This window comes from Dendropsophus ebraccatus, chromosome 15, assembly GCF_027789765.1.
Source record: "Dendropsophus ebraccatus isolate aDenEbr1 chromosome 15, aDenEbr1.pat, whole genome shotgun sequence".
Lineage (NCBI taxonomy): Eukaryota > Metazoa > Chordata > Amphibia > Anura > Hylidae > Dendropsophus > Dendropsophus ebraccatus.
Genome location: NC_091468.1, coordinates 21,183,672 through 21,211,482, shown reverse-complemented (window position 1 = coordinate 21,211,482; position 27,811 = coordinate 21,183,672). Strand labels below are relative to the sequence as shown.

At 42.0% G+C, this 27,811-nt stretch overlaps 1 protein-coding gene across 4 annotated transcripts in view; it reads right to left on the bottom strand.

Moving 5' to 3' along the window:
* Positions 1-563: 563 nt before the first annotated feature.
* The window catches only part of DISP1 (dispatched RND transporter family member 1), a 115,403-nt gene continuing 88,155 nt past the window's right edge, over positions 564-27,811 (bottom strand). For all 4 annotated transcript variants that reach the window (XM_069955408.1, XM_069955409.1, XM_069955407.1 and 1 more), the window contains 6 exons: positions 17,871-17,900; positions 12,773-12,896; positions 9,636-9,766; positions 8,574-8,671; positions 7,315-7,412; positions 564-4,351 (listed from right to left, as the gene is read on the bottom strand). In XM_069955408.1, the coding sequence (XP_069811509.1) occupies positions 1,721-4,351; positions 7,315-7,412; positions 8,574-8,671; positions 9,636-9,766; positions 12,773-12,896; positions 17,871-17,900 (3,112 nt within the window). In that variant the 3' untranslated portion in view covers positions 564-1,720. The remainder of the gene's footprint in view (positions 4,352-7,314; positions 7,413-8,573; positions 8,672-9,635; positions 9,767-12,772; positions 12,897-17,870; positions 17,901-27,811) is intronic.

Genomic DNA, 27,811 nt, shown 5'->3' with positions numbered 1-27,811 from the left:
AAAGCGGATGGCATACAACATCTGTTTTTACATCTGTTTTTTTTCCATAGAGTGTATACATTAAACGGATAGCAAAATCGTGATGTGAACCTAAACGACTACTAAAAATTCCTAGTAAAATTATAGAATTAAACTGTGGGAGTCTAAGTACAAAACCCCCAGTGATTACTATAACAAAGGAGCATAGGTTCTCAGCAGTGCCGCTTGGTCTCTTCTTGGTGAGGTGAGGTTGGAGGTGATGGACTCACTATGAGCCCAAAGGTGTTTGACTCTTTGAGGAAAGCTTGGCTGAGCACTTTGCCAATTGTTTTATCTCAGAGGGGGCCTCAGCACAAAGACCACCACAATAAAACTTCTAACCTGTCACCTTACACGGTTACACTTTACCATCACTCTGCCATGCCGACACCTTACTTATGTTACGAAATTCACAACATTTAAAACAGTTAATTTAATACAGTTAATGTAGAAACTCTGCGTTGTTTCAGAAAACTAAAAAAAAAAAATGTTTCATTGGTTTTTGAAGGGAAAAGAAGGATAAAAAAAAATCCACAATACTCTATATGGTTTTATTGACATAAACTTTGATATCTCTCTTAATACAGCAGGCACGTTGGCATCAATGTTTGGCATAAGACAATCAAAAGAATTGCACTTGACCATGACAGAGTTATATCACTTTGTGGGTTGTACAGATTTAGTGTCAGGTTCCTGTTTTGGCCTTAGACTGACATTCAGAAGATTGAAATGAGTGGGACAATGTTACGTTACTGTTGCTCTGAAGTGCTATAGGTTTCACTCACACGTACGTCTCTCCCGTACACACAGCCTTCTCTAGACTTGGGAATTGGTTTTATGGACTTAATCGGCAAAAAACAAACATAAATGAATGTGTTATTTTGGAAAACACAACTGTCACCCTAATGCCACTTTGTTTGGCTGTCTCCTTCTAGCCACTTTGTTAAACTGTCACCTTCATGCCCCTTTGTTGTCGCTGTCAGCTTCCCACTTAGTTAGGCTGTCCCCTAATGCCACTCTGTTATGCTAGCACCTTTATGCCACTTTGTATGGCTGGGGATTTTTATGGCAATACAGAGGTTAATAGCACTCTGAACAAAACATCCATTTTTTATGCCTGGTGTACGGACTCAGGGGGCAAAGCATGACGCAGATTTAAAAAACACATCAATGAATCAAATGCCCTCCTACATAGTCATAACTGTTTTGCCCAGAGTTCTCCATTAAACATTTAGTGGTAGACATTGACATTGGTTTACTGGTTTCCTGTAGAATAGTTGGGGTATTTACCAGCTTGGGGCACAGCATTACATTACTGTCCATGTGGTGTGTCTGGTACTGCAGCTTCATTATGCAGATTCATTATGGTGAAAGAAGGTGAGCTGCAATACCATACACAGCCTGTGGACAGACATGGCACTGTTCTTTACAAGCACAAAATGCCCTCACTTCTCTAAGATGATGGATGAAAGGCATTATTAATGGTGGTTAGATCTGACCAGACAGTTCCATTGTATGAGGCAACTAATGGTTACGTAGGTGGACATTTTATATGAGGCATGGATGTACATATGGCAAGCAATGAACCAAACAGGCATATGTAAGGCTAGGCTGGTCCCAGAACATAGAGTCTGCCAATACTGCATACAACTTGTGTACAAAGGGCGGAGAAGACGTAACAGTTTCTCGCTGCAATTTTCCCTCAGGATGTGCTACTGTTATGTGATGCTAAAGGTTCTAGTTCGTAATGTTCATGTTCCACTTCTGTCTTTGTACCTCGTGTCTCTAACTGATACTTATTACTGTGGTTGGCCTTGTTCTGTCCTCTTTCGGTCGTGCTCGATGACAACGCTTGGGAAAAGGCTTTGAACTGTAACTTTTTTGGCAACGGAATCTGACCACAACTTCCCTGTGGCCCTAGACAACGGCACATACATTGGAAAAAGAATGTAGCAAATGCCCAGCTAATGCACATAATCAACATCATAAAGGTCCCCAGCTGGGTGTAGGCCAGAACAGTTGAAGGCATCATCATTGCTCCAGCTACGAAGGTTGTGAGTGCAGCCATGGCTATAGCAGAACCCATACGACTTAGTGAGAAGACCACTTTCCCTTCTCGGTCTGGATCTGGAGCAAGGCGATAGGCGACGCCGTAATGTACGGCAAAATCCACTGATAGACCCACTGCAACGGATATAGTGACAGATTCTAGAACGTTGAGTTCCCATCCAAGAAGAACCAAGGAGCCAACAGTAACAAATATAGTGCCTGCTATGGAAATGATGGCATACAGACTTATAATTATGTTCCACGTAGTAAGGAGCATGACGCTAAAGGCTACGGCAACTGATAATCCCATGGCAATCAAGGTTCCATCAGAAAGACTGTCTTGGAGGTCGTAAAATTCAAGATTGCTGACAAACCAGCCATTGCCAAGACCAACGGGAGCAGACTGGAGTTCTTTAGATATCCAAGCGTCAACCTCCTTGTAGAAGTGGTGCATCTTTTCATATGCAAAAGTGAAAAGGTAAGCACTTTTAAATTCTAATACTACAGCCCTGATGGTGTCATTGATATCAAACCTTGGGCCGGGAGTCTTGCTGTCTAAGTGGTAATTAGTGCTCCTTTCGAGTTCCATGATAGCCCTTTTAATACAGAGCTCAAACACCTCCTGCTTGTAGGGAAATCCTGACTGGCTGCAACATGGATAAAGTGAAGGTTCATCACAGTCCTGATTTTCCATCCACTGTTTGAAGGTCTCGATGAAACAACTGGTAAAGTCCTGTTCATCGGTTTGATAGTAGAAAGTTTGGTTCTTCAACTTTTGGCAAAAATTTAAAATCCATTTTTGTGAGTCAGGACTGGCAATATTAAAGCTGTTGTCCAGTTTGAGCTTGCCCCTGCTTTTTGGGTTCAAGGGATCACCATTGTCTTCTGGAGATATTCCCCAAACAATAGTAATAGGCATATGGAGCTCCTCCCCATGGTGAACCCGCTCAAAAATAAACAACTTTTTGTACTCGGCATCGTATCTCTCAAATGGATGGGAAGACCTGAACACTTGGAATTCTGAAAGTTCTAGCGATGGGAGTTTCATCTTTGGATTCACACATACAATATACGCTCCACCAATAGTTAAGGCCAGGAAACCAAAAACCCAAACATATCGAAATTTTATGACAATACATGGCAACACTTTCTCAAAGAAAATCCTAGATGCTTCCGAAACTGCAAAGAGAAGCTCCTGAACCTTCTGGCACATTACATTCCAACAGCTTTTCTTATTGTATGGTCTTTGTTGAGGACCTTTAAAATAGGTAAAAATGTTCAGGAGGTAACGTTCATGTAGGACAACTACGGCAGGTAGCCATGTGACCATGAGAAGATAATTAACCAATATGGCGGTGCCAGCGTAGACGCCAAAGCACCTGATTGCAGTGATATTGCTGACGTAGTTGGCATAGAAGGCCGCTGCGGTGGTAAAGCTGGTGACAAACATAGAAAGAGCAGCATGTTGGAGGGTGATGCTAACTGTCTCAGAAGTCTCCGCATGAGGTTTGTCAAACTTTGTGTAATTCCATACGTCACACAAGACAAAAGCATCGTCCGCTCCTATTCCGACGAGAATGATCAGTGCAGTGAGGTTCATGAAGGGAAAAAACTCAAAATTAAATACAACACGATAGAGGAAATAAGATACAATCAGTGAACTAATTATTGCAAACATGGTCATCAGTGTGATAAACATGGATCTTGTGTAGACACACATGACCAAAAGGACAATTAAAATGGCGATTGCCGGATACACAGTATCCATTAAGAGATAGTCTTGAAATAAGCTATGTTTGATTCCAAACTCGATTCCTGTGACGGTTGTTACACCATCAGAACAATTCCAGTTCTCAAAATTATCTAGATAAATTCTCATCATGGATGTCCCTTTCTCGGTCGGGGAGAAGAGCATACTGTGCCTTAAAACTGGACTGGAGAAATCCACATTCTTTGGGTTGAAGAAGTCTTTATCTACCAGATAATGGAGAATCTGGTAGACAGCGTTATACTTGATACATTTTCGAGGCACATTTTTACACTTCGGCTGGTTCTTCCTCTTGGTTGCCATATCCCAGCAGTCTGGTCCTAACGTTCCATTATGATAATATTTGGCACAAGTACGAATTAGTTTTAACGTGTGAGAAACGTCTCGCTCTACAATCTTATGGCATGACGATCTATTGTTAAGAATGGCAATGTAGTTGCCTAAGGTCCAGCTGGGGCAACAGGAATCAGCGGTGGTCCTCTGGCACAAGTCTGAAAACTGTGAGTGGGATCTGATCTGTAGGGCAGAAGAAAAAAGGATTGAGAAAAAATTGTTAAAATTTTTAAAAAATTGGGGTGCTGTAAAAACAAAAAACAATATGGTCACTAGGCCCGCTGATCACCATTACTATCAGGAAATGCGCACTCAGTTAACCCCTAATTGAGGATGACGACTATTGTAGCGAATTGGATGAGCTGGCATTTTCCACAGTGTTGGCACGTCAGAGAAAATGGTGAACAGTATGGACCAGATACTACTACAACAGCAGGAGATTGGGCCTCAATGCATTAACCAATGAAGAATAATGACCTACACAATCCCCCACTGCTGCCATTCCAATTGTACCTGGTCTCCGCTGCTCACCACAATCTGTGATATACAGACATAGCAGGAAATACCACCTCAACTAGTCACTCACTGGCTGAAGTGACACTACTGTGTCCAGTGACTGACTAAGCAGGCATTTTCTACAGTGCTGGCAAGTGGTGAGTAATAGAAACCAGGCATTACCACATGAGTCCCAAATGACCCCCCCAACAATGCCAACATTTGCATTTGTGCACACATAAATAATCCTTTACAGTTTTACAAATTTTTGGTAAATTTGCACAGCCACAATTTAGCCTCTGAACCGCACAAGAAAATTTTTGATTGTGAAACAGACATCCATTAACTTTTCGAAACCTTAAAGCGGCACTATCAGCAGGTTCAGCCCAATAAACCATGTGGCCTTCTGCTTCCAGGGGGAGACGAGCTGCCCCAATGCTGCATCCCCATGACGGCAGCTGTGAGGCAGCGCACGCCTCACCAGCCCGCCACATGCATCTCCCGTCCTTCCCCCTCCACTGTGCACATATCGGCATGGGAGGGGGCGGGCTAGGCAGCAGGAGAGGAGGTTGCTTCGGGCGCATCGAGAGGTTGCTCTGTGCCGCCCACTATGCATATGCATATATGCATAGCGAGTGGCACGAGGGGAGGCGGCCTGGGTGGGCAGAGCTGGTGCTCCGGTCTTAGGGTGACACCACAAATGCTCCTAAACCCCTCAATAACATAGGGGCAATTAGGGACTATCGTACAAATGCGGGGCAGAAGAGAACATTTAGTACCAGTTCTGCTCTTATCAGGTAATGATCTACTGGGGCATATCAGCAGGTTCATTGGGCTGAACCTACTGATAGTGCCGCTATAAAGGACAAGTCCTACAAAACTGAAAAAGTGCTGTCCCGTAGTGCTGCTCCCAGGTCCCTTTGACAACCTCCAGCTGCTTTTCCAGCTGTAATGTCACGTACCCGGCTAAGTGATTGCCCACTCAGCCAATCAGTGACTGGGGCGGGACACCATCCCTGCCACTGACTGGATGAGCGGGCCATTGCTCAGCCAGGCCGTGACGTTGCAGCTGGAAGAGCCTGGTACGTGGCGTACCCAGCTTTCAGCAGAAGATAACAGCCGATGACCATCAATGAGACAAAGAGAGATGAGATTGCTTGTTTATTATTTTCTCCCACCCACCTGCCTGCTGTTTTTTATTTTCGTGGGACTTCCTCATGCAGGACCACACTTCAGCCACTAAACCATGCTACTGAATTAGTCTGTATTTAGGACTCATTTTAAGTCTCAATTGTTTTCCCCCAGTAGCAAACCCCTTTCTGTTTTGCCGTGAGTTTGCAAAAAAAGACCATCAAAAACTACAATCCAACCACAAGGTGAGAATACACATTTACACACTTGTCCTTGATTCTGCTGTTAAATTACCATTAATTGAATTGATCACCCATAAAAACTTCATTACCGGCAAACATTATATACATGCTCAGTACTTGGGCACTCCTGGCACATCGAGTAATTGTACACACCGGGGGTTAAACGCTACGTCCTTCATAATTAGATTATGGCTCCAGCGCCCTCTATAATGAGGCCATTTTTACGGCTTGGCGTGAACCATAACTAAAGGGCCTGAACAGTTTGTATTTCATGTTTAATTGCCTGTGTGTCCTACAGTGATTAAGAAAGTTAAATTAGGAATGTTCGGCATCTGAATTCCATTAGCGACTTGCCCATAATTACCCGGAACACAGGCCTGGGAATTGAGAGGTTTCGTTAAGGTGAAATGATCCCCTGCCACTTAATAGTTTGGGAGAAAAATTAACCCAAAGGCAGTGTTCACATGTTGCAGTTGTGACACAGTAACACTGCATTTCCGACATAAAAACACCATGGTTATACCACAATGTTTTCTTTCGTTGTCTTTCAACATGTTGAAAGACAAACGACTGTGATAGCAACAATCTGCTGACGTCGCTCTGTGTAATAGAAGCAGCGGCAGCAGACTGCCGCTATCTTGTATAGGCTTTATGGCTGAAATCCAGAACTCTCTCTGGTAAACGGTCGCAGATCACGTTTGTCAGCTGATCATTGGCCCTATTAGACGGGATGATACCAACCTGATTTACTTAATATTTGGCCCATGTAATAGAGCCTCAACATTATTCTAAAATGTACGGTTAAGCTAAGGATTAGAGTCTTACCCATTGGGTTATCTGTAATTTTATTCTTTTCTCAACAGGAAACAAACTTTTTCTGCACAAATTTTATTGGACTATATCATGGCTGATTTTTCCCCCACCCCCCAGCTTTACTCTAGGAACCACTGAGAAATGCCACACCCTAGTGTGAATCTCCAGGATTTTAGCAATTTAATGGGATTCCCCGAATCACAGTGGGAACTATGCTTGTCACTCAATTCTGCTCCTACCCTCCAGACATACAGAAAGATTTGTAAAAGAAGCTGCCATCACCCCCTCCCCCTATTTACTCTTAACACTATCCATGTGACCCATACAAATAGCAGGGACTATCCAAATACCCCAACCAAAAGAAAGAAAAGAGAACAAGCTAAGATAAAGGGGTGTTTGTTTGTGAATCTTGACACTTTGGAGAATTTTAGGAATGCAAAAAATATTTGAAATTTTTGCCCTTACCCTTGTATTGTCTATATTGCACATGGACTTGATGGCTTGCAAATTCCATAGACTCTGTCCATTCACTGAGGTAAATACAATTCGGGAATAGTGGTCACCTTAAAAAATAAAATAAAATAAAATTAGAATGAATTAAAGTTAAGCTTTTACATAATTCTAGAAATATGGAAAACGGTACAAAAATAAAAGCAAATTTCAAGTTTATGTTATAATCAACAGATGGTAATGCTTAAATATAATACAGCACCACCTGGTAACAGATTATTGCAAGTGTAATTCTGGAATAAAAACAGGTGGAAATTAATTTTTCATGGGATTAACAGGTGTAATTTTACTTTCCACATTACCGCACCATCTTATTCTAGACCTCATCTATCCAAATGCTGGGACGCCATTCCTGCACACATATAACCGGTGAAGCAATTTCAGCTACATAGGGATCGGAGGAGAGAGAGGTGTGGGCTCTAGTCCACTAAAGAATCCTCTGGTCAGCACAAACATCTTTTCCCCTATGCTCTGCTGCAGGGACTTTCTGGGAATCCAGGACACATTTCCTAGATTTCCAGGTGTAGTTTTCAACTTTGTGTGTGCTTTTAAGATGCACAAACAGTTGACACAGTGACACAAACCAAAGACTGCCAGGGACTTCCGGCACAAGCGGCGCCTCTATGCCATGCAGCTTGCACCAAAAGTTGAGGAGAAAACAAGCTGATGGTGTTTTTAGTTTTATTTTCATTAGGGCAATGAGGTAGAAATAATACTATATGGTGGCACACAGGGGTGTAATGTGATTTGGGGGCACAGTAATGCATAATACTACATGGGGATGTAGAGAGGACAATCGGAGCACAAACAAAGCACTATTACTGTGCCCCCATAGGGGAACTTGTATAGCGGCAAGGATTCTGCAGTCTGTGTCCACATCAGACTACTGATATATGTGCAAGATAACAGTCAGCCGATATGCATTGGTTTTATCTCCATCACAGACCATTTTTGTGAGCACTACATGTGAATGGTTCTCAAACAGCCCCATAACCTGCATTAGAAGTTACTTTATCTCAGGGAACCCCTGGCTTGGTCTCAAAGAACCAATGTTTGGTAACACTTTAGGCTTTTCCTACTAGGATTATAAGAACAATACCCTCCAGTCAAGGTCTAGAAGAAGACAGGAGGTCTCAAAAACATTTATTACCAGGTTAACAAACTATGGGGGCTTGTTTATAGGGAAAGGAAAAATACAGCTAAAGCAGACTTACTTGGCACCGCACAGAAAGAGTTGTCCTTGTGGAAGTCCCAGTCTACCTGTCTTTTTCCCCTTTCATAGTGATCTTCTGACCATCTTTCGGCTTGATTACTGTAAGAGAAGACAATGTGATCAATACATAGATAAAGCCGTAAAACAGGTCTCAATAGCAATATGGGTAGAAGGAAAGAAAACAGGAGAAATTACTGTCTGGGAACCAGAGCTTAAACCAAGATGGAAAGTTCAAAAACTTGGGCAGTTTCCAAGTAGGCACCAGTGATCAACTTTTTATTTGTAAACTTTGTAAATTTGTTGTATCCTCTGGAGATGGGAGCAGCTGATGTCTTTGTTCTTTGTTTTGGACAGAAGCTTTTGTTTGTTCTTCTGCAGTGTCCTTGAGGGGCTGAAGCCCCCCCAAGCCCCCTGCTGATACTTACAAACGTCTTTTATTGCAAGACTCAGCGTGAATCCAAAGGCACTGGAAATTATTGATATAACTACAAAAGGGAAAATGATGATTATGAATTTACTTTGTATCTCAAGCCGGATAAATCCTGGGAGTCAGGTGGCAAAAGATTTCAAAGTCTTGGCTGACTTTTAGAGGAAAAAAAGTAAACTATAATCAAGAACATAACTTTAGAGGGTCCAAGGGTAGTAGTAGAACCCACACCGTGGAGCAGGAGGAGTAAGTCTGAAGGTCCCTTGGCACATGGTACGCGGTCACCCAACAGTTATTCACTTGGCACATGGTACGTGGTCGACCAACAGTTACTCACTACTCTTGATATAATTTAGAATTATTAATTATTGTAGATGAGTATTTCCTAAAATGGACAGTGTTGTGAAGATCCAGAGGAGGTGGTCCAGGTGGACCTTGTGACCTTTGTATGATGATACCATTCGAGTTGTTGTTCCCGTCATCCACCAGTCTGATAATGAAAGGCTCACCCCATAGACCTGGCAGTCCCATAACATAATGGCTGTCCCACTGTCCCATGTTAGCTTTTTGTCAAGTCAAATAAATTGAAATTATCGCTAACAATCGGACAAAGAGGATAAATAAAAACGACTTAACTACTTTTTTGCTTGCTCATCTGCATATTTGAATGGATAGTTAGCCAGCGTTGCCTTGTATCCTGTGTTCCCCACCATGTTGTTCCAGGTCACTAGTCTTTGGCCAATGGCAGTCCCCCTGGGCTCAAACCCCTGCAAGATGAGATAAAAGGAATGTCACTGATGACAACAAAAGAACCACAAACAAGCTAATGTGCAAAGAGGGGTCAGATCAGACAGGTCAGAGGTTACCGCCTCTAACAGGTGGACAACAACTGATGACTCCAGGACGGAGATGAAGTGCACTCTATATTAAATGCCTGGGGCTACAACCGCTGATCATTTAACATGCTTATTATGCCGACTCACAGACGTTTATTCATTCAGTCATCACTCCCAATGATCTTAGGGTCAACCTATCAAACTCTACATGAAATTCATCCACTAAAAAGCACGGTCATTCATCATCGGTCAACAGGCTGAAGAAGATCCACTTTAGAAGATCACCAAGAACAGCCCAAGAATTGGACATTTGTTTGTTGTTGGTCTTTGGAAATATTCTTCAAAATATTTTTGAGACAAGTGACCTCTCTCATGAGATGTCTATGGCAGGTTAGGACTACTGACAGAAAGTATTACACAGACTACATGCAAAATTGTGTTTGCTATATTCTTCTACTATGGAATCACGGAAGGTTAAGGGCAATCTAGGACTACTGATTGACCCTTCAGGCAAAAGTATCTGACTATATACAATTTTAAGTCTACCATTTTTTTCCACCATGGTATTATTTTTGGCCGCCTAAATTGCAGACTATTATAAAATGTGGACCAAGAACAAAGCCACTTCTGGGTCAACCCAACACATTTTTACCAGAACCAGCATCAGAATCCACACTGAGGCCGAGCTGCAATACCACACACAACTCATGGACAGGTGTGATGCCATTTTAAGAAAGAAACATCAAAGTTCTTCTATTCTTGCATAATCCCTTTAATCTAGCCATAAAATGGGGGAAACAGGAATTGGTAAAAAAGCACAATGCAATATGATGGTGCTAAGAAATATAGTTTTGCTATATATAATTGTTTTATATATATATATATATATATATATATATATATATATATATTCAGCGTGATCATTGCATTGTTAACATTTACGATTATCTTTCAGGCTGGGTTTACACGTATATTTCAGTCAGTATTGTGGTCCTCATATTGCAACCAAAACCAGGAGTGGATTAAAAACACAGAAAGGCTCTGTTCACACATAAAACAGTAAATAACGGCCATTATTTCAATATAACAGCCGTTGTTTTAAAATAACAGCAAATATTTGCCATTATATGGCAGCCATCCACTCAATCACAACATTGTGTGAACATAGCCTTTCTGTGTTTTTAATCCACTCCTGGTTTTGGTTGCAATATGAGGACCACAATACTGACTGAAATAGACGTAGTGTGAACCCAGCCTCAATATGGGAGAATCTTCGTTGAAATTATTTAAAAAACAGAGCTGATAACTTTACATTCCTAATAAGTCAAGCTCAGCGGCCTCAGACATGTGATATAAAACATCTCCCGTTACGAAATGCTGAAAGAAATAATAATAAGATTCCAAAAATAAGCTTTCTGATCCACATTTTCAGAAGAGAGATTGCATGTTTCAGATCTGTGATAGCAAAAAAAAACACAGATGTATAAAATCCAGGATGTGGTGAAATACCATTTATGTTGTTTATATTTTTTATTGAAAAGTTTTATATTTCTTAAAACGGATAAACAAAACCCCTTAGGCCCCATTCACACGTCCGTGTCAGTTTTTACTGTCAGGAAATCCTGATCAGGAGACCTCAAATGTCATCAGGATAGTATCAGGATTTCCTGACAGTAATCCGTTTTTACCATCAGGAAACCATCAGGAAAAACCTTCAGGATTTCCTGATGAGATAATATGGTCTAGTATGCCAACATAAATCACAGGTACCCGTGTACCTGGATGGCCACAGGCTGCAGAACTACAACTCCCACCATGGCCTGTCAGCAAGGCATGATGGGAGTTGTACGTCTGCAACCTGGATGGCCACAGACTGCAGAACTACAACTCCCATCATGGCCTGCCAGCAGAGCCATGATGGGAGTTGTACTTCTGCAACCTGGATGGCCACAGGCTGCAGAACTACAGCTCCCATCATGGCCTGCCAGCAGAGCATGGTGGGAGTAGTAGTCCTAAGGGGTAATCTCACCTGTCCTGGATCCTGCTCTGTCGGGGCCGCGAGGTTGGCGTCTGGGTCTGGGTCAGAGTGCAGTGCTGAGGTCCGGGCGGCGGCGGCGGTCGGAGGTGCGGAGCATCCGGCAGGCCGCCCAGTGGTGAGTTCCCGGGGGGGCGGGAGAGGGTCAGATGACAGAGAGTCAGAGTTCCGGTGGTGAGTGGCGGCGGGGCGTGTGGGGGGGGGGGGTTTAGTGTGCGGTGCATTGCGGTGCGGGGGGGATGGGGGTGTGCGGGTGATCGGACGGCGGCCGGGGCTGGCTCTCTACCAGTCCGGAATCGCGGGCACTTTCCTGATATACATCAGGAAAATGCCCGTGATTCCGGCGCTCCCATAGACTTCTATGGGGGCGTCCGTGCCGGATTTCCGGACGAAAATAGGACAGGATCTAAAAAATCCGGTCCTATTTTCCGGAACGGACACCCTTCCGGAAAAATCCGGAAGGGTGTCCGTGTCTAATGTTAGCCTATGAGTCCGGAAATCCGTCCGGATTTCCTGATAGGAAATCCGGACAGATTTTCCGGACGTGTGAAGGGGCCTTATTCCTTGTGTGATCGGGGGTATAGCCATGGGATGTGAGAAGAAAGCTGCTGCACGCGAGCCTCAGTAACTGAAGGGCCCAAAAGGCCCCTGTGTGATAGAAGTTTTCTCTAGAATTTTATATGGTACATGGTAGATGGGAGCCCCTATTACACATTTCTCCAAGTTACACCTCAGCCTGAGATAGATGATAAAGGCTTTCATTTGTAAGATATAATAAATGTGATGTTATGTAAAATGAGGTTCAGATTTTTTTTAATTCAAATCAAAATAGTAATCTGCAAACATAGGAAAATATATAAAATTCTAAGTAAATTGCACAATAGAAAATGACGTATACATACCAAGAGTGGATCAGAAAAGTCTGGGAGATCAGGCACTAAGATGCCGATCAGGGCACAGACGACGATCAGTACGGTACATATCCCGAGTACCACCACGGGCCAATCTGCTATTAAAGCTGCATAACTGGAAGAGAAGAGATGAAGTCAACAAATCTGAAAAGTAAAGCTTGGCCAATTAAAACCATTACATTTGAAGGGTTGTCCCATTTGTTTAGCTCCTACTTTTTAGGACATATGGATGTCATAACGGTGGTTCTTATGTCTGTAAACAAGAGTGACCAAGCTCCCAATCTGACGGCACTAACACAACCACATTCGACGTCCTCTCGAGAAATTATCTCATCAAGGGGGTTAGAAAAACCAGACTTGTTGCAACCGAATGATAACTGTGTTGTATTTCTTTTACTTTCATCATTTTGTGCTCAATTTACAGTCTACAGGACTGTTGGAGACATTTAGTATAGCACCAAACTCCATCAGCCAATTTGAATAGTGTGGCAGCATGTACTTTCAACCACTAATCCATTCAAACTCTTCCTCACTTTGATAGGTTTTAGTACATAGCCCATGTCCCCAGTAGCTCCCCTTGGCCTCTGTCTGGTCCCCCATTCTTCAGTCTTCCTTCTGCTTCCAAGATGAGTACTTGGGAGATAGACCAAACACTGGCCAAGACAGGACATCACTTTCATTGGCTGCTAAAGAAGAAATAAGATAGGGCCATAAGAGGGAGGCGAACAGGAGCTGTGGGGGGAATGGAGCTACTGTAGGTAAGTATGCTTTTTTTCTATTTCCTCCTACCCTGGCAGCATATTCATTTTACCCATGGAAAGGTTATTTGTGGGAAAGCCCTATAAATCTTACAAAACGGTCAGCAGTGTGACAATAGTGGTCAACGAACGTGTGATTGGGCAAAGTGTCAAATGAAAATTTCTCCAAAAAGATTTTGATGTTCTAGAGAGATCCAAAGTAAATGAGCTCAGGCAGTCTCTTTTATGCTTTCAATTTAAACATTATCTTCTATTTAGGGAAATAAGGATGGAAACCTAGAGAGAGGAGAAGGAAATATGCTCAGTCCTTGCCTCCTTATTTAGATCTGTTGCAATACAAGACCAAAGGGTTCTCTTTTTTGTTAGAAAAGAATCTCAAGGTGCCCTGTGACTGGGGCATACAATAATCAGCTGTAATCTTTAAAAAGAGAGTTACTAGTGTTTAATTTCCCTGCAGCTCCACCTCAGGAGAAATGAGGCATTACACAGTATCTATTTAAATAAATGTGCTGTGTATACAGTGTAGTTGCATGCAGAGTTCTCCAGAATGAGAACCCCACTTTATAGCTGTTCTCCACTTTAGGTCCTAAATAGGGGATCTTCTATATTAATTTATAATCCCTTTAAATTTCTACTTTTCCAAATACTAAAATAACCTTTAGGCAGGCGTAGTTCTTGCCTCATGCCGGCCCAGTTTTGGAAAACTGAACACAAGCTCGGGGCTGTGCAATAACTTGGCATTACATAGTCGCCGGTGATCTCATCCAAGGGATTGTCTGTATAGTGCGCTGTTCTAATACAGACATTTATTAAGCAGACAGAGGTGAAAGCTACAAAATCCAGATGATTGAAATGCGAGAACAGAGCAGCCAAAGCGCAGAAGAAACCGTTCACAGTATGAGGCTTAAATACACACTAGTCAGTAAGCAAATCTAGATAGATAGAACTCTAAATCGTCATACATATGGTTGCTCCCTATGTTCATACACAAAGACATTCAGGGAATCTATAGTTCTCAAGGATAGTGCTGGTGGTACATTGGAAGTCACCTTCTATTTGTAGACCACAGACTACTATCTTTAGTTTACTGTTGGACTCCAAGCCAGTACAACCATGAAGAACTTGGCTTCATAGTGAAGCTCCTGAGCCAAGGAGAAGGTGTTCTCCACCATGACCAGTCCTTTTTATTCAACACTGCTGTCTCTTTAACATTGGAGTCCTACAAAGTTCCATCACCCCTTTAGTCAATAAATCTCATTCTACTCTACATAGCGCTCTTTGTTTGATATAGGCCACAAACTTCCCAATCGGATCCCACACACTGAGCTACAGAGAGAACAGACCCGGCAGTCACAGCTTGTAATGTCTTTCTTCTCTTCAAATGGAACAATTTCCATCAGGAAGTTACATTAATTCAGGTCTATAAATAAAATGGAGCTAGAGAATGTCAGCGAACACAAGGCAATACTGCTGAAACCTCCAAGACGTGACTGCACTGGGGTGGACCAAGAAGAGAAAGGCAAGTATCCAATGGCTAAACCAACCAGAGATGTACACAGAAGGAGAGAAGCCAATAACCAAACATAATAGAGTAAATATACTGATGATTATTCTTGCCCTAACACGTACCCTTCCCTCGAAAAGACCTATAGAGCTGTCTATAAAGTATATGCTGCTTCTTGTTGTGGAGGCGCATCTTAGGACCTACAATTAGGGGTCCTTGGTTGAGAATATTCGGAACGGTAGCTGAAAGCAAGGGTAGACCCCTTTTTTTAAAAAAAAAAAATACAACCACTTTAGGTGAGTTTTTCAAGTTTTCCATAAGGAAAAATGATGGCCCAAGGTGGCAATATGCTTTCAATAGGTGTCAGTGAGCTGTGGTCACACTCCCCTGGTGATGAATTATCTTTCTGGAAACAAAAGGCTCAGGAAATTGAAATCCAACATGCTGACCCCACTCCTCTGATATCATCTGTTGGGGTCAAGAGGCCTCCATACACTATATAGCAGGGATGGGGAACCTGTTGCAAAACTACAATTCCCAACATAGCTGTACAGCCAAAGCCAAAGGGTTAAAGGTTCCTCATCTCTGCTACCCAGGTTCCGCCAAATTTTTCGGTTCAGCTGAATTTTTGTCACGGGGTATGGTAACCTTTCTGGCAAGTGGGGTCCTGACTGCTGAAACATCCACTACCATTAATGTATTGCAATAGGAAAAATGTGTGTCGTGTATGGCATCAATAGACTCTACCTTTACAGACATGGAGAACCTCTGCAATAGATTTAGAGGGGTTATCCACTTGACCATTCTTTTTTCATTAGAAAAGTGCCCCTTAAGGTATGGTAATCACAGATTGTGGTAAGGCCCCAAATGGTTACCAAGAATTTATGTGGGATTAGTGATGATTGAAACATTACATAGTGCCCACTAAAATGAATGGTCCGTTGAAATAATGGGTCAAGTTTGTTTCTGGTTTTATGTTAACAAAACTTAATAGGCATATTAATAAAAAGTTCTAAAATAGTTCTTAAAGATTGCACTTTTCTTATATATAACTGGAAAACCCAACTACAGACCCCAAAAAACCCAACTTCACAATACTGAATGTTCGGTTTCTTTAATTCCAAAAAATTGCACCTCGAGTGACAGCTTCACGCAATAAGTCAGATCCATCCTGGTAAACTATGACAAATGCTGAAATAACATTACAAATCAGTGGTGTAATGACACAGCCAAGTGTGAATTCCGGTGGGACATTACAAGTTCCCACATAAAACGCTCAGCTGTGACGCCCACTCATGTGGGATCCTCTCAGCTGACATTTACAGGCTACGCTGGTCACGTTACGTTAGTCACAGATCAGCGACAGGAAAAACACAGCCTTGAATAGCTTTAAGTAAATATTGGCTTGACTCTCACATAAGAAAATATCTTTGTATGATGGATTGGAAAGCATCACAAAGGAAGGCTGTATATCAGTGGTCTCAGACTGGTGGCTTTCCAGCTGTTGCAAAACTCCAGCCGCTGGCTGGAGAGCCACTAGTTGGGGACGCCTGATAAATAATATGCTCGGAAACCAGGCAAAATGGACAGGCAGTGGACAGAATAGCCAGCACTGGCTGAAGACAAGAGGCGCTGCAGCATCTGTTATATGTAGGGTAAGAGCAGTTTATAGGGGCAAGTTGGGGTTGTCGTTTTGCAACGGCTGAAAACCCACTAGTTGGAGGCCACTAATATATAAAGGATGCAGAACACCCAAGCAGCAATAGCTATAGAAAAGAGACGCTGCAGCATCCCATAGGACAAGGAGCAGCAGGCTATCAGGCTGTAGATGTGCAGCAGATGCACCGCAAAGGTTTGGGCACCACTGATGTGCATATTGTTCAATAACAAACATGGCCGACAATCAGTAAAACAAACATACAAAAAAAAAACATGGAGACACGGGCCAGAGACAAAAAGCATATTGGGAGTTTTAGCTTTTAAAACAGATGGAAAGCCACTAGTTGGTGACTATTAAAACATAAAGTATGCAGTAAACGCAACGCAAGCACAAGGAAGAATAGGAATCCCTGGCTATAGACAAGAGGTGCTGAAGCATTTGTGTCATAAGGGCCAAAAACTATACATTTTTTTCTAAAACAATTAGACAACAAGGCAAAACTCATCACTCAGCAGCAAAAATGGTGGGAATTCATAAAAATTTTATTGTGGCCAATGTATAGCCACGTCCTCTCTCTTGCACTTTTTTTTCCGATTATGTCACAGATGTTGCAGCACAAGATTACAAACGGCGCAACATTTTTGTTATTTACATTATGCCTATTTTTTTCCCTGCCTATAGAATAATATACAGCCGTGCAGTTCAGGAGCGGTCAACATCCAGTAAACCCAACAATACCTTGGGAGGGGGGAAACCCAAACTCCACATTCTTTTAGAAGTCAAGTTGGGTCAACCACTTTACAGGTGTCATATTACCTCTAAATAAGCATGAGCAGTAGCCACTCTTTCGGGTGCATCCGACCAGACCAGATGTGGTCTCACCTCTAAGGGCATCTCTTTATAAATATAAGAAAAACCCTTTAAATATAATAGCCGGTGGCACATATTCATTGATCTGGTGCCAGGTAGAGATTACATAAAGAAGTTGGACACAAATAAAGTACGAAATAGTGCATTTACTAGGCTCAAAATTTAGAGGGGGCACAAAATTGGGAGGGACTGTGATAAATCCACCAACTTGAATGGAATTTGAAATAAGTGTCACCATAAATAGCTCAAATAGATTTACAGTATAATAAAAAATTATGAAATAAAATATTCCTTTACCTTTTGGGAAGCTGGAATGGTTTTGCGGTTCTGCAAAGAAATCACAAAAATGAACATGAATAAAACTATAAATTATGGAAGATATACGATAAACTAGTAATCTAGTAATTAAAAAAGATAAAGCAGAAAACATTAGATCCAGGGCCAGATTTGGCTGGCGGGGGCCCACATCCCACTTTAAAATTGGACCCTGTGTGACTCCCTATCAATATATAGCATGCATATGAGACCCCCTAAATGTACCCATAACTTGAAATGATTATGTGACTATAACCCCCAACTATAACTAAATGAATAAGATCTAAGAGTCTTAGTCGCATATTGGGTTAAACAGACCCTGATTTTCTACCATTAGATATTGCACAGCTTGTTAGAGTCATCCAATACCGTGGAAATTTCTGCAAATGTCTCTGCCATTTGTGTTTCATGGCACCAGTCACCAATAAATCCCAGCTGCCTTCAATGTCACAAACCTGTTGTGTTCCCAGCAACAAATGGAAGGTCACAGTCTGGGAATGACATTGTATAATTATGTGACCCCCCCCCCCCCCCCCCCATTATTCCTTCCATGGAACTTCAATGCAAACAAAACATCACTCTACTAAGTCTGGGGAGAAGCTGGAGATGTGCCATCACGTGCCATGTTACTAATCTGCATGGGCACCGGATCAATGGCGGCCACTCTTTACGCAGGTAATAAAACAGACAGCACATATGAGAATCATAACCATACAGAATAACCCTGCAGAGAGGAGAAATTCCTTTGAAGATTTCGGGGAATGCGCCAACAGATGTGAAACAGCTTTAGGTGGAACTGGAGGATCTCATTTCTCCTAATCATTTAAGTTTCCAAACTTAAACACTTTGTTGGGATCGGAATGGCTACTTGTCTGCGGCTTATGCCATTAGTTCTGGGACTCAGCGGGACGGCCCGTCCATCCACAAAGAGATCCCATCATCATCCAGTGTGTACAGTCAAAGACTACTCTAACATTGCCGTATATTAAAAATGTATGTTTAGTCCTTAACCCCTTAAGGACCGGGCCAATTTCCATTTTTGTGCTTTTGCTTTTTCCTAAAAGGCCATAGCACTTGCATTTTTTCACCTAGAGACCCACATGAGCCCTTATTTTTTGCGCCACTAATTGTACTTTGCAATGACAGGCTGAATTTTTGCATTAAGTACGCTGGGAAACCAGAACAAAATTATATGTGTGGTGAAATAAAAAAAAGAATGTTTTTTTTTTTCTCATTTGGGCAGGTTTCGTGTTTATGCCGTTTGCCACAGGTTAAAACTGACTTGTTATACATGTTCCTCTAGTTGTTACAATTACAACGATATGTAACTTGTGTAATTTTTATTTTGTCTGATGGCTTTAAAAAAAAAAAAAATGTTCCTTAAAATTGCTCTATTCCCATGCTCATAGCGCTTTTATCCTTTGGTCATCGTGAGACATAATTTTTTTGAGCCATGATCTGTACTTTCTATCAGTACCTTGATTGCGCATAAGCGACTTTTTGATCGCTTTTTATTACAATTTTTCTGGATTTGATGCAACCAAAAATGCGCAATTTTCCACTTATTATTGCACTTATTATTTTGTGCTTACGCCATTTACCGTGTGAGATCAGGAAATAAATAAATTTATAGTTTGGGCGATTACGTACGCGGTGATACCAAATATGTTTATTTATTTTTATTTATAAAATGGGGAAAGGGGGGTGATTCAAACTTTTATTAGGGGAGGGGATTTCTTATTAGTACTCTGATCTCTCATTGCGATCTATGCAGTATAGATATACTGCATAGATCAATGAGATAGGTGTTCTATTGCTCTCGGCTGCTGCAGTCAAGAGCAATAGAATGCCGAGCTGGGATAAGTGCCATTACGGCGCAGACCCTGGCCCGATTCAGATGCGGGGATCACTCCTCCGCGATCGCGTCGCGGGGGGGCGGGGGGTATGTGTGTGTGGAAAATAAAAATTTTAAATGCAGCTGTCAACTTTGACAGCTGCATTTAAAAGGCCTCTTAGCAGGTAGGGCGATCGAGACGTGCCCACTAATTGCTGCGATCCCGGGCTGCAGAATATTTTCCCACTATATATATATATATATCAATCCACTCAGCTACTCCTGATGTGTAACATGCTGCCTGCAGATCGGACTCTATCTCCACCCTATCAATGCCCCTTTAATTACCAACAGCTAGAGTGATGCTGTTTTTGGAAGAAAGCGGCGATGATCTTACTAATCTTGGATAGCCGCTTTATATAAAGTTGTCACCACTTTATCTTTACCTTGTCTAGATTTTGGAGAGTTGTAGTCATGCATTGCTGACTGGAACAGTACATACACCATTCCTACATTATACCTCATCCAAAACACATCATAAAAGCAGATCATGCAGACGCCAACATTTCCATTAAACAATCATTCAAACAAAATTACAGAGCGGCTCCCGGAGTGTAACCGAGATAGGAATCTATGAAACCACCTGTGAAAGGGCGAGAAAACCCTCCGAGATAAATACTGTTTTGCTTCACATTTAATCAGTGCTTTAGTTTTATAGGATTTTTTTCCCCCTCGTTGCAGTTTATTTCGGGGAGAATAACAGAAGTGGAGAAGAAAAGTGAATGTCGACTTCTACAATTTCCACAACACAATCCCTGTACTGTAGCAACCAGAGCTCAAAAGAGTTCAGAAGATTAATATCCGACTGCTGGACGGGATCCAAGTGGTGGAGCGGCAGCAATTCTTACACTGATATTCCCAGTAATTCCAGCAAAAAATGAAGAATGGCCCAGTGATGGACTATAGGGGTCAGGCCTCAGAGATAATGTGGGTAGACGTAGCTTGGATTCAGTGCTATCAATAATATAATGGATTTATGCCTTTAATAATATAAATGTTTTTCAATTTTGGACTAAATGTCAAAAGGTTTACAGGGGGGCGGGGGGAAGATTAGTAGCTCAGACCCTATACAATGCCATATTAAAGAAGTCCAAGCAACTTAGATGTGTACGTTTCCATAACCTAAGAGGAGCTTGTAGATGGGCATTTGCTGAACAATTTGTTCTCGGGTTATCTGTGGAGGTTTTCCGTCCTGACCAAAAAGTGACAAAGAGACCAAATATTTATATTTGTGACATTTCGTAGATCGATTTCGGTAGTCCTATGTGACAGCTGTTTGTAGATACCGTATCCAAGCATGGAAGGTTATCATCTGGCACTAGTGACTTTTTAAGTACACCTGTTGCACCCAACAATGAATATTTAATCCAACACATCAGATTGACTATTTCAGGTATCAGTCACAAAAAATTGCACCAACCCCCGAGATAGGGATTGACAAATTTGGTCAAATGCTCAATCAGTCTGGCATATTGATGCCCAAACCTATCTTTTTGTGTTTACTAACTGGCAACATGCGAACACCTAGAATAATCCAACTTATTCAGTATATTGGGGTTGCTTTGCATTCTTGGATTCTCACCAATAAAACCTTCTCATGGCCTACAGGCTTGACTCCATAGATATAGCTAACACATTGAAGCCGAACACCTTGAGTGGTTACCAAAAAATGTTTCAGAAACCACCTGACAGATCTTACCTGGATTCAATGATCTGGTTTATTTTTTCACATACATTTTGAGGGAGAAGTTAAAGCAGTACTCCAGAGAAAAAAATTATTTCAAATAAACTAACAAAGATTTGTAAATGATTCCACTGCTTATCAGCTGCTGTATGTCCTGCAGGAAGTGTTGTATTATTTCCAGTCTGACACAGTGCTCTCTGCTGCCACCTCTGTCCTAGACAGGAACTGTTCAAAGAAATAGCAAATCCCCATAGAAATCGCTCCTGCTGGGGACAGTTCCCGACATGGACAGAGGTGGCAGCAGAGAGCACTGTGTCAAACTGGAAAGAATATACAACTTCCTGTAAGTCAAAGCCGCTGATAAGGAATTTACAAATCTGTATAACTTTTTGAAACCAGTTAAATACTTTCTTTTTTTTTCTCTGGTATACCAGTTTAAAATATTTTTTTAGAAGTTGGAATCTTTACATTTGACCATACATTTCTTGGATTCTACAGTTTTGTATAGTGGCCTGGTTATTATTATAGAAGCTGTATCTATTTATCTATTAAAAGATGCATTTTGATGAATTCCCATCTGAATTATAAATGCTCTGGAGGTACCTCAAGATGTACACGGGCATTTAACGTCAAGTCCATAAACATTAGCTAAAAGATACAAAGATATCCATGCTAAGAACAAAAAGGCTGTACTCTCAAAAGGGCTGCTAAGGGCCTCTTGGAGACCAGACCCCTACCAATGTAAAAAATTACTTTCCGCCCTCTGGGGCACATGAGACAGCAGCTATTGTGGATGTTCGGTCTAGTGATCCTCATTGACATGTTGTGAGGAGCAGACGGGTTCCACCACTGAAACCTGTACATGTTACTGAGTAAAACAAGCCCTGGCACTAGACTGGGGGTCAGAGGTCACACCTGCTATCATTAAATATTTTTGCTTCTAAAAGGACGCATAACAATATGTGCACACCAAAGGCATTCCAGCCCAGAAACCAATCCCCTACAGCTGTTATTATGAGGTCTGTACCATGCCGCTCAATAAGGAATATTATCCCCTGAAACCGTCCCTAGAAATTATTTTGCTATGCTCTTTAGCTGAGAAATGCAAAAGGATGGCCGTCTCCTCCTCCTCCTCCTCCCGCACAATGGAGTCAGTAAAGAGTGCGGGCACCCGGCAATTTGGCTTCACATCTGTAATTTTGGAATTAGCACTTTAGCGAGACCACGCTCATTACAGATCTATTTCAGACATGACGGAGGTTGGGAGGAGACGGGAGGGACACCAGATAAATGCCATGCTCAATGTCTTGGCTCAAGACTATTAGAGGGCTGGCAACCAAGAAAGAACCAACATACTACTTAGAAGGATTTACCAGTTCTTTAGAGACGTCAGAAACATCTAGTCTAGAGGTGGGGACCTCCAATGATGCCCTGAGTGGAGGTCATCCATTGGTATCTCTGGTAAACAGACAAACCTCTACTTCTTAGTTTTATATGAGTTTAGATGAGTTAACAATAAAGTGTAGCTCAACTTTCAACCAACTTTAGACTTGTCCTAGACCTCCCATCAATCACTAGGATGGAGAGACATGAAGAGTGCTCAGCTGTCGCTTTTTTCTGCTTGACTCTCTTCAGATGTACCATGTACAGATAGAATAAACAATCTCATATCCTTCAAGGAGCACACTTCTCAGAGCGTCAAGTAGAAACAAAGGGCTATAGTGTGCAGAAGAGAACTTTTGTCTCTTAGTTCTACCGGTGGGAGTCCTGGCAGCTCGACCCCCATTTCTGAGATGCCACCATTTAACTGAACGTTGAGGTGCACCGTAAGGGTCAGTTCACACGGAGTAAAACTGGTGGAATTCCACGGAGAATCCCACCAGCCTCCGTGTCATACTGGCTGTCTATGGGAGGCTCGCGTACCTCCTCTCTCCGCTAGGAAGAATTGACATGTCAATTCTTCTGCGTGGAGAGAGGAGGCGTGCGAGCCTCCTGTAGGCTTCCAGTATGACACGGAGGCTGCTGGAATTCTGCCAGTTTTACTCCATGTGAACTCAGCCTTATGTTCACTCATCAGAGCTCATATTAAACCAGGATGTAGAGACCCATCTGTTATCCTGATACCCCCATGGCATCAGGCATCACTGAAGGTCCCCGCTTTTGGGGTTCATGTACACTTTTAGGGTAGAATGAAGAGCTATTGGACTTGCTTAGAATTTTGTGGAAATAATAATATTTATATAACGCCAACAAAATGTAAAAATATAGCATAACCATGCAGTACGGTCACAATGCTGCTATGATTACCCCAAAGCCGACACTATTACCGTAACACATGAACACACTCTAGGGATCAAAGAACTCACAGAAGTTTAATAAGTGTTGAGTTACTAAGGCTTTATACAGAACACACAAATAGTCCTGATGGTTCTGATTTACCCCATTTGCCGCCACATGGTGCCTCTGTGTGGTACCATATTCTAACGAGAAACAATGTTCCCAGGAAGAACATCTCCGTAACAGTGAACACAAAGGAAATATAAGACCTATAGAAGAATAGTATGAGCCTATATATTCTGGGGACCAAATTATGGTTGATCAATAATATATCCTTAACCAATTTATACTTCCAGAATTTCTAGAATGAGAACTTAAAACTTTAAAAATTGAGATCAAATACTTATTTCTTCTATTTGATACAGTTTCTCTATCTGATACAGTATGTTTTACTTAGGGGCCCTATTTTATGGGCACTGTCACATTAAATTAAACAAAAAAAAAACTTGCGGTCCTCCAGATGTTGCAGAGCTACAATTCAACAGCCGAAACCGTCCAGACATGATTGGCACTGTAGGTTTGCGACCGTTGGATGTCTGAAAGTTCCCCCTCCCTTTTGTACAGACATGTCAAAAGTTTTGATCAGTTGGGGAGCGAGTGTTTAGCCCCCAAGCAGTCTCAAGAATGGGCTGGGAGAAGTGAGTCCTAAACGGGTTGTCTCCCAGATCTGTGACCAATACGGAATCCCAATGTAAGCCTATTAGCGACCGAGGCAGAGAGGGAAGCACTTAGCCATACACTTCTCTCCCTACTTGTTCTGGCGATCAGTTGTGGTTTGAACCCGATCTGTTGGTCTGATCACATTTTTTTCACGTTTCTACTAGGTTTTTTTTTCTTTTTAAGGAACAGGTACACTTTAAGGATCAGACACATTGTCACATGACAGATCTGAAGTACTGATCTTATGAAAATCTATGGGTTCTTACTGTCCATCCAGGTACCAAATATGGGGTTTTAATTTTTATACATCTTTGATAAAAAAAAAAAAAAATACTTGTGCCATGTCCTATTGAATCTCATATTCGAGAAAAATCCACCCAGTTTCTTTAATGTGAGAATGTGAAAACCTCTTTGTAGCTTTAATGTTGTTGGCCCTTAATCTTTATGGCTCTTTGTACAGCTTCTTAGCTCATGAGAAGGGTGGAGAGGAGAATAATCTATGTTCTATACTGAGGCACGATGGAAGGACTTAAAAAATAAAAAAAAATAAAAAAAAGTGGGGAGAAAAAGTTACCCTTAAAAATTCTATTTTTCCTAGAGTTTTGGAAAAGAAAGAAGTTGTCTTGAAGGCCATATTGTGAGGAAAAATAACGTAATGATTTAATGTAGCTTAATGTATAGCTGTTAAATGAGCATTACATCATACAGCGGCCAATGCCAAGTCTCTGCTGCCTCATGTGAAAAGATTGCATTGCGACATCTCACACATTTTTATGAGCTGTGAACAGGCCACATAAAGCAGGATTTAGCATCTCACATAACATGACATTGTCCCCGAAACTGGAGGCTTCTCAAAATCTCCACCTGTCGGGACCCTTATTACATCTGGTGGGAAAGTAGTTTCCATCCATGTTTCTGAATCTGTAATTTTAAAGAGTCTTGACATTCAGGGCTACATGGGGCATGCCTAGTACATTGTGCTACAACATCACTGACCCACAATGTTCTGGACAAAATGTTCTTAAAGGGAATGTCCACTTTCCAGAACTGAACAAATTATTCCTGTTGGGAATCACCAAAAAGGCTGAAGGAAGCAACCGCAACACAAAATATACAATCCCTTTAAATGCCGACTTAGCATACTTGCCTATATATTACATAGATGACCAAGTCTATCGGAGTTCTAGTTTAGATACTGAGGAGATGACCCCTCTCCCATGACTTCCATAAGACACGACACTGTGTACAGAATATAGCTGACAAGTGTTAGAAAATCTTAAATTTTAGTGGTATTGCATGGTGGTGGAACATGGCGGGACTATTTTTCCTGAAAGAGTTGGAGGTCAGGACAAAAATTCATTTTGCTTCCGAGAAGAACATGGCAGACAAACCAATCCTAATATCAGAGGGTTCACAGCATACAGCATCTAAAGGATAGGGCGACTGTAGGCAATGATGGGTCCACTAATGACTACAAGGCTTGTTGTGACAATGGGATAGTTATTAAGTGGGTGAGGGCTCCCTGTTTATTAATCAGATCATGGTAATGATGACAGCAAAGGAGGAGCAGTGTGGTGACCTTGCAGAAGGCAGAGACTTATCAATATTTTTTTCCTAGGCTCATTGTGATAGTTACATAGGCGAGTATTGCAGCCAATCCAGTCATGATAATGGTGAATACAGATGGAGAAGAGTGTGATGATCCTGTAAGGAGGCAGTGACCAGTCCACTTGTGGTTCCATGGCTCATACAAATTATTTGAGTGGGATGGTAAATGTTGAAGCTAATCAAATTGTAAAGTGCTGAGGAATCTGTTGGCGCTATATAAATAAAAATTATTAACGACAGTGATAGCAGATGGAGAAGAGTCTGATGACCTTGCAGGAGGCAGTGACCTGACAACACTCATTGGGAGTGAGGATGTAACCCTGAAGTCATTGAAGTCATGTTAAATAAGTGACAGAAGGAGAGCGTGCTGATCCTGTGGGAGACAGTGACCTGCTAGCCTCTGATGACAAGACACCCTGCATAAACATTAAGGACCCTATAAGGTTATGTGCACGCTACGAATCACCTGCCGCGGCTTCCGCAGCTCGCCCCTGCTAGCAGACGTGCGCATCTTCGCTGGTTTTTTACAGGCTTCATTCTAGGGTTTGCCAGATTCCGCCATCCACCCGAAGAATAAACCCGCTAATTCTTCGGGTGGACAGGGGAATCTGCCAGACCATAGAATGGAGTTCATGGGACCAGCGCGTCCGCAAGCGGGGGCGAGCTGTGGAATCCGCAGCGGGTGATTCGCCAGGATTCTGTAGTGTGCACATACCCTTACACAGAGCGATAATATGCCAAATGAAGCCGATTCAGCAAATAATTGCTACGTGTAATAAAGACAATGATCAGCCGAAGAGGTGACATCAGCTGATCATGTCGTTTAAACCGCTTAAAAAATAATCGGCCATCGGCTGTGCATTGCTACGTGTGGTGTTGTGTGGTTGATGGCAGATGGCTGTGTAAAAATAATACATTTCTTACTTACCTATTCTCCCTGGTGTCTTACAGCTTTTACCTGTGTTCCTTACTCACCACTGACATTTCTGGCCCGGTCTCTTTCGTGGCAGGTCTGTCACTTGGCCAGTGATTGGGTGAGTGGCCTGCCACTGAAGTGACTGGGCCAGAAGCATCAGCGGTGAGTGAGAAACGCAGACAAAGGCTGCAGGACAATGGGGAGAATAGATGAATATAATCTTTATCGTTTTTATGTAAAAAAAAAAAAAAAAAAAAGGGCTGCATGGACAACGCTAACGATAAGTGGGGATAAAACTGAGGAAAAAAATAACGATAGTAAAAACAAATGATGAGGAGTGTGATGACCTGCCCACTACAGAAGAAAAGGCTCATAGTGACAGCTGTATATACATTACGGTGGTCAGTAGAGAATGTAGACAATGATGATGGTAACAGCAGAAGAGGAAGAGTGTGATGATCTTGTGGGAGACAGTCACCTGTCCTCTCATGTGATATAATTGGAAATATTTGGAAAAAATACCTAAAGTCCAGTAAGAATCTCAGATAAGAATTCCAGATTGTCTCTGTCATGCGAATACATTGCAATTTGATTATAAGATTGCATTTACCGGACTATGGTGTAGACAACAAAACCAATAATAATATATGATCAGGTCTGAGTTCTTCTGAACTACCTAGAGTCCTGAGTGAGTCAAAGCATCCCAAACCCCTTAAAACCAACCAGACCAGTGCCCCCCTCTATTTTGGCAACCTAGTCAACAAAGCCTGAAAAAGTCAAAACGTTTCTTAGTCCTTTGTGTGTACAGATTTTTCTATTGTGGA